General features: G+C 41.0%; 1 protein-coding gene across 1 annotated transcript; it reads right to left on the bottom strand.

Annotated features, from left to right (window-relative positions):
* Positions 1-1412: 1412 nt before the first annotated feature.
* On the bottom strand, positions 1413-7381 carry klhl30 (kelch-like family member 30). Its single transcript, XM_066709148.1, has 8 exons — positions 7227-7381; positions 5089-5937; positions 4654-4837; positions 3949-4035; positions 3414-3569; positions 2975-3163; positions 2715-2860; positions 1413-2243 (listed from the first exon to the last, which is right to left on the bottom strand). Exons 2-8 carry the CDS (start codon positions 5860-5862, stop codon positions 1995-1997), a joined length of 1785 nt encoding a protein of 594 aa, XP_066565245.1. The 5' UTR covers positions 5863-5937; positions 7227-7381; the 3' UTR covers positions 1413-1994.
* Between the last annotated feature and the right edge of the window lie 352 nt (positions 7382-7733).

Raw genomic sequence — 7733 nt, 5'->3', positions numbered from 1 at the left:
TGATCAGGATTGAATTACAAAGGGCTGAGCCGATCAGACGAGCGCTATATCAAGTGCAAATCTAATACAATACATAATTATAATACATGACGTGTAGCAACTAGCGTGTTTCACCAATAAACATGATAATAAATATTTCACAATTACTAATTTGATACGAAGCCCATATTATCGGCTCTATTTATTAAAGTATTCAGTGGACTATAGCCTATCACATAAACTGCGGGTCTGGCGGTTGGAGAAGAACGTATTTACAGCTCATTAATTTTGAGGAGTTTAACAGCAGAAACGACATATATGTATCTAATTCAAATATATAGTAACATATAAGAACGGATATGCAGGAGAAATGCACACATGCAGAGACGTGTGTATGTTCTAGTGTTAAGTGTCTAGCCAACTATAGCAAGACAATAGAGATCTGCACATGCATGCAATTTGTATGTGTGTGTGCATGTAGTTTCTGTAATAATAATAAAATAAGTCATCAACAGTATGTGTTAATTTACATCCATACAATCGTGTATGTGCAACATAGACATAGAGTTGTTGTCTGTAGATTGTGATGTTAGTGCGACACTGCCCCCTATGGACGCGTCTCTGTTACGTGCGAGTGTGTTGGCAGACAGCAGTGCGACCGTCTGCGCACGACGCCCGCGCAGGTACGCAGAGACGCAGACGCAGACGCAGAAGTATAAACCAGCCTTTACTCGCTGCATAACCTGCTAGGGTGCGATTTAACAGAAACAGCACAGTTGTTTCAGACATTGACTGTCAATGGCAGGCGGACCTGGTGGATATGTGTCAATATTCAGAGTTCAATAGTGGCGTTAAACACATGCTAACGTGTATAGACGTACCCTTGGGTGATGCCATTAAAAAACAAGGCTGGTTAAGAGGTTACCAATGCGTTCCGTTGCATACTCAGCCATGCTTGTGTTCTTAAGAAATTGCAAACAGATCAGGGGAAAGAGTTGCTCAAAACATTTCAGACATTATTAAAAGAGAAACAAATTGTGCACTTTGTATCAAACAGTGATGTTAAAGCAAGTGGACTCTAAAGTGGTTCTATAGGACTCTAAATACCAAAATGTGGAGGTTCTTCACAGCGAATAGCACATTCAGATATGTGGATGTTTTGTCAGTTAGTTCATGGCTACAACAAGTTACCACCGAACAGTTCAACTCAGACCATTGGATGTCACACTGGACAACTCGCTGAAGGTCATAGCTTCTCATAGCTTCTTACAAAATTTTGTCTACTTTTTCCATTATTATTTGCGCAGTTTATACTCATACTACAAAACAACGTAGTGCAAAATGTACAAAACTTTGTAGTATAGTAAAGGAAACCTATGGCACCTATATTTCAAAGATGTACCCAGTGTGCCAAAAATACAATGAGCCATTGGAACCATATAACAAGTGTATTGTTTTAATGGTAAACAAAACAGAAGAAACATTATATGGATATTACATAATGTGATTAAAATATTAAATATAAAACTATCAACTATGTATGAACACAAACGAAAATCAAAGCATCTAAATGCAGTTTTATTGTCTCCTGATACTGACAGTGACTATGTTAAAAGTAATTATTTGCTTTTACACCAGAATGCTTTGTTTACATAGAAAGGCCATACTCATTTGATCAAAAGGTCAAACACTGATTTCCTACAGGAAGCTTGTTAATATTACAATAAAACTGACCTGTTCAGTGTCTCTGTCAATTTTTACTTTGGGATACATTCAATGGTTCGCTTTCTGTCAACAAGTCAACTCTTTCTAGATAGATATATACAAATTCATGACTGCAACGTTTAACAGTACTGACAGTGTTTTTTAGTGTTTGTTTTACCTGTAACAACATCAACAAATCTGAAAGAGTGGGCGGTACATTTGGCCTAATGTGAATCAATGTCTGTGCGCTGACCAGTCTAGACTCCGGCCTAAGACGCTCTGCAGAGCTTCGGCCACGATGGGCAGGTCCCCTAGGTCTCATCAAGAGGGAAGGGCTCGGTCCACTGAGAGGGGTCGAGAAAGATGGAGCAGGAGCCACTGTAAGACCAAAGTCTTGGCAACAAACTCTCTATGTGCCAGGCATTGGAGGCACAGTTGTAAACCTCCACCTCCACTCGGTACTCCCCATCCATACCCTTCCAGTGCCCACCCGTCACGTACAGCTGTCCACCCAGCACCACCATGCTCCCGTTCTCATGGAGAGTGTGAAGTAGCTGGACCTGAGAGCCAGTGTGCATGAAGAGAGAGACAATACAACAGGGTAAGAAAGATAGTCACAGATAGATCCAGGGTTAAATATTCAGGTCACTGAAAGAGAATAGCAAAGCACAGGCCCACAGCTTTTTCTGCCCTCTGCCTTTGGTTTAATTTTCTTTTGCTTTTATTGATGTATGTAGTTGATTTGTTGTCTGTGTTAAGTAGGGCATCATACTAACATTGTTTTTAAGCTCCATAGCAATTGTTCTGATGCTCAAATACCAATGACAAGGGACCACAGCAGACAAATTTAATTGAAATATGTAGAATCTGGAATGACAATGGGTTATGGGTAATCACAAGAATAAGATTTTATATGATCCTTCATGAATTGATGTCATGAGGGAACAATCACCACACTCCTTATTGCTGTCTACGTGTGTTTTATTGTTACAAAGAAAAGCCCTGCTTCTCTAAATGGAAAAAGCCCTCACCTTCTGCCACATGTTGGCCTCAGAGTCATATGTATACACCTTCTTGGTGTTGTCCCCAATCAGATAGATAAGGCCATCCAGGGCGACTGAGCGAGGGGATGACAGGTACTTAGGGATGAAAGGAGAGGCAATGATACTCCAGCCATCTACAGTAAGGATAAGTAGATGAATGAAAAAAGATGCAAAAAAAGATGCAGAGTAGAAATGTCAAGCAGAGGGAGAAGTCATGACAATAACAGCAGGCAGAATGGCATACTTACCTATTACTGGGTTGTAACACTGCAAGGTGAGAACATTGTACTTGACTGCACAAGAACCAATGACGTACAGTTTTCCCATGCAGGCGGTCGCCGTGAAGTTGGTGACATATTTCAGGGTGGGGCCAGTGAGAGACCAGCTGTCACTGTAGGGGTCGTAGTGCTCCACCTCCACGTAATCCAGAGTCGTGCCTGACAAACAAATTCATAATTTCAACACAAGACCCAGAATTTGCAGGTTTTCACCCAATCTCCAGCCTGTCTTGCAGTTATCCGATTTACTTTAGATGTCCCCTCTCCAGGTCCCACCCAGCCTAGTTTGTTAGAGCATATTATCTGATGCTTCAGGGGTGGTATTATGGGATAAGGATGGAATAGGTGGCATTTCCTCTAAGGCTCTCTGCAGACCCCCCAGAGCTGCACCTCTCTCTTCTCATGTTACCTCCAATGACGTATATCTCCCCGTTCAGCACAGCCGAGCAGTGATTGGTTCTGGGCCTCAGCATGGGAGCAACTGTGACCCACTTCCCCTCTTGCGTGATGTACCTCCAGGTCTGGGTGGTTGACCAGGTGTTGGTGCGTGAGCCTCTTGAGCCCCCTACAGGGATACATAAAATGGCTCAGTTGGCATTCTAGCTGTTGAGTGGTGTGTCCAAGCATACCCTGGCAGCTACCCCAACAACTGCCCCCAACCACCAACACCCCCCAAAGGTCCCTGACCATCAGAGTGGTATTGTTAGCTCAGTTGAGGGATTGTCTTTAAGCCCCTTTAAATCCTTAGTTGTAAATATAAGCACATGCTTTCCCATCTTTGCAAAATTAAAATAACCACATCAGGTTCTTTGTCAATGTAAGAAATGTTTGATGGGTTTGTCAATATCTATTTCAGAAAATGCTTATCTTTGTTGTAGGCTATGATGTCACTTTAACTTTGATATTTGGTAGGGTTACTAATACCAGGGATTTGCACAGCCCACCTGTGATGTACACATCATTGTTCAAGGAAACTACAGAATAGCCCCATTTATTGTAGTCTGGGAAATCTGGGAGGAGATTCCACTGTCCTGTAAAAGAGAATCAGTCAGCATTCATTTAACACCAGAGCCTTATAATTAGAGTCACAATCCTTTAGAAGCTTATATGTACAGCTAATATTGCTAGGTAACATTATCTAAAACAGATATATTGTTATTACCATTGTCCTTCTATAAATTATAAGATGGCACGACACCTTCCAGGATTAGTATAGAAACATAAAGACTCACGGTCTGTCTATTAATCCTTGCTAGTTCTTACCACTGTCAGAATTTAATTTCCAATTAATATAGAGCTGCCAGTTAGCATCTGATGTATTTAAGACCTTTAAGAATCAAGGTTTGCAAATCAAAAATTCTCAATGGCTGTCAATAATGCTCTTATTTATACAAATGACTTATGGAAAATCAACACAAATAAAAATCCAAAAACAATGTAATACAAGGGTATTTCCTACATACACAACTGTGTAAAATCCATAATATGTGGAAGATTTGTTCAAGATGAGTACTGTGACAGGAATATGTAGTGACTCAAATTACTGGGGTGTGTGGCATGTCTACCACAACTAGAAATGCTCTTGGTACAACTGAAGGACAGCACAAAACCCTTTTAGCTGGTAACTGAAATAGAACAGGATTGCTCACTGGTCCTTGTGGAATAGAAGGCAGTGTTCCTGTGAACTGGCCTCGGCTGCTGCTGCTCTTCCTCCTCGTCATCGTCGTCAGAGTCGTCCAGCGAGCACCCTCCGATTACAAAGAGCACCTCCTGTAGGTTGGGCTGAGGACTATGGGAGCCGCTCTGCATCAACACTCCTGGGTCCGACTCCATCTTTACAAAGAATAGAACAACAAAGGTATTCTATATGCTTGAATCTCTAATATTAGTTGATATTAAAAATGTTTCTATTGCACTATTAAGAGGTGTCCCTTTTAGTTTATTTTTACATGCAAGTGGTTTGAAGTATTGCAAGATATGGAAAAATTACACTCTTAATAGGGAGAAAAGGAATCGGCGACAATCAAGACTTTGTCATTCAAAATAAAGACTAATTAAGAATGAATTCCATGTTCTGAACTCACTTCCCTGTGGATCCTCTCTATAGCCTCCCTGCAGCTTGAAGACCCCATGACCAGGCTGTCCTTAAGCAAGGTGTCAGTGAGATACTCCCGGGGCAGGAGAGAGAGTCGTGCCAGGCTCATCAGCTTAGGGAGGTGTTGGGCACGGGAAGCCTCGTCGCACTTCACCCAGGAGAGAGCCGCTTCCACCCGGCTGCGCTCGTCCCGTGTTTGGAGCCTGTCATCAGAGAGGAAGGCCATCAGCCGATCTAGTTGTAGTAGCTGGAACTCCTCTCCCTGAGCCACAGCCTCAAAGTTCTCCAGGAGGAAGCCCCTGGCCTTCGCCACCACCTCTGGGCAGCCATGTGTCTCGCCGAACTCCAGGATGCCCAGACAGTTGGTGGCGTCGATCTGGTGCTGGAGGTAGCGGCTGCAAACGGCACGCACAGCCGCAAACTGCAGCTGGCTGGAGGTGCTAATCAGGCCCTCTACGTTACCCTGGTTGATAGTGAGTTTGCCAGTGTAGGCAAAGTCCAATAGAGTGGCCAGGACATCGGGGTCCACGTCCTGCAGTTCCACACGAGCAGAGATGCTCTCCACGAAGTCCCCTGAGAACATGGAGCGGAAGTACAGACTGCAGAGGGCCAGGACACTGCGGTGGCAGGGGAACTCTCGCCCCCCTATGCTCAAGGTCACGTCAAATAGTTTGGGGTGTGAGCACAGGGAGCGCAGCCCCTCCAGGATGCTCTGCGGGTGAGATGACATACAGAAGTCCAGGTCGTCCACATTGCGCACCATGGTCTTTCCTTCACTCCAATTCTTTTTTATCTTTTCAGTGACCAGGGCCTCACAGCTGAGCTTGTTAGTATTTTCCTAGAGTAGAGTAAAGATGAAGGGTAAGTAAATCCATTATACATTTCACATATTCCATTAATCGCATTCCATAATCAAAACCCAGTTTAGAAATTAATATTTTTAGTGGGAATACACCGTATCAAGATTTGTGCTACATTTAGACCTTACAAAGAAATATGTATCATATAGTATGGAATAACCTGGTACTTCAAATGCAACTCTTCATACTTTATAGATTACCTTATGATAGAAGCTCAGAACTGAACTGGTGGTGGGGGTAATACTGAATATTAAAAATAGCTTTCACGATCATGGACAGAATCCAAAAGATACAAATATTTCAGAATCCGTATGAGTCAAACTCATGTACAAGAACTCAAAGAGCTTAGTAACAGGTCCGTGCCAATGACAAGTGATTTATATACGAATTAAAAACAAAATTTCAAATCAGAATGGTTGTCTACCTAACCATTCTGATTTGAAATTTTGTTTTTAATTCGTTTATAAATCACACAGAGACAGCTGGAAAAAAGTAAATCATAACTTCTATATGAAATTGTGGATTCCTTCCTAACAAAACACACTAACTGTCCTACATAAATGGGTATTCACATCTTTCTTATTAAAGAAATTAAATGACTGCAATATTAAAGACAGAATGTAAATAATTCATCAAATAACACATATATTGTATATTTCTATACAATCCAAAGGTGTTTCATATGTATATAGTTAAGACATAATTCTTCAGACACTATTCGTAACTAAAAACAGATTTCCCAAGCAATTGTTTACAGTTTGCATATTTGTACTTCTACATTAAAAATATTTCTAAGAACACAATAATCCCCCCTCCCCAAAACAACAACAACAAACAAACAAAGTATATGTGTTTAGACATGTTCGCTAATTTGATCAAAATATTATTTGTTCTAAACTATACCAATGGATTCTGGAAGTAATAAGGAAGTAATGAAAAGTACTCTCTCTAAAGGTTACATTCCTTTGGTTAACCACATTCATATATTTCTGGATGTCAGATTTTGGAAGGTGTTCATTGTTTTTTCTTTCTTCTTTTTAGTCCTAGGAACATATTCAAGAAATTATTCATAAATTAGAATAACAAATTCAAACATATTTAGTATACTGCTGCTCAGACGTCTTTCTTCAAAATAACCACCTTTTGTCTCAACACAATGAACAAAAGGCACAGTAAGCTCAGGCTATATGAGCCTAGTAGAGGCCTCACAAGTTCAGAAATTATAACCACCACATAACACAGTGAAAATGGAAAATCTTCAGCTTACCTGTGCGATGGCTGGAACCAGCTTCACATCTTAGGGAAACAATTTCAGGAGGCCAAAACGTGGTTGATATAAAACTTGGGAATTGGCAACATGTAGTAAACTTGTGCCGAGTCATTTCGACACAGTGTGCTTGCCTTTCTCCCCGCTATTTTTAGTGTCTCCAGAGACTCGGGACTTAATTCAGCCTCCAATTGGGAGCAGTTGAACACCTGCTCTTAAAGCAATATGCACGCAAGTACTGTCTAATAGGGACTAATTCTTCATAAGAAGAAACAAAGACAGTAAAGACACATCTGAAGATGCTAGTATCTTTGTATCACAATATCTCAAAGAGAAATACATAGCCTCCTTCTCATGTATTTGTTTGTACAAGCAGTTCAACTGAATGGGTACAGAATTCCAAAATACTATTTTATGCTTGTTTGTTTGTTTGTTTTCAGCAGGAAGTCTTTAATAATTGACCAGTTAGCTTTAGTAATAACCAAAAGTATTTGTGGTTAAGAGAAT

The sequence above is a fragment of the Amia ocellicauda genome, chromosome 7 (genome assembly GCF_036373705.1).
Source record: "Amia ocellicauda isolate fAmiCal2 chromosome 7, fAmiCal2.hap1, whole genome shotgun sequence".
NCBI classification, from domain to species: Eukaryota; Metazoa; Chordata; class Actinopteri; order Amiiformes; family Amiidae; genus Amia; species Amia ocellicauda.
The sequence above is the reverse complement of the archived record's forward strand: the minus strand, read 5'-3'. Positions and strand labels throughout refer to the sequence as shown.

What these genes read in the sequence shown, in the direction of transcription:
- klhl30 (XM_066709148.1), bottom strand. Translation starts at nt 5,862, where the DNA reads ATGGTGCGCAATGTGGACGACCTGGACTTCTGTATGTCATCTCACCCG. An exon ending in TAGAGAGGATCCACAGGGAA is followed by an intron (nt 4,838 to 5,088) that starts GTGAGTTCAGAA and finishes TTCTTTGTAAAG; the next exon opens with ATGGAGTCGGACCCAGGAGT. An exon ending in CAATGATGTGTACATCACAG is followed by an intron (nt 3,570 to 3,948) that starts GTGGGCTGTGCA and finishes GTATCCCTGTAG; the next exon opens with GGGGCTCAAGAGGCTCACGC.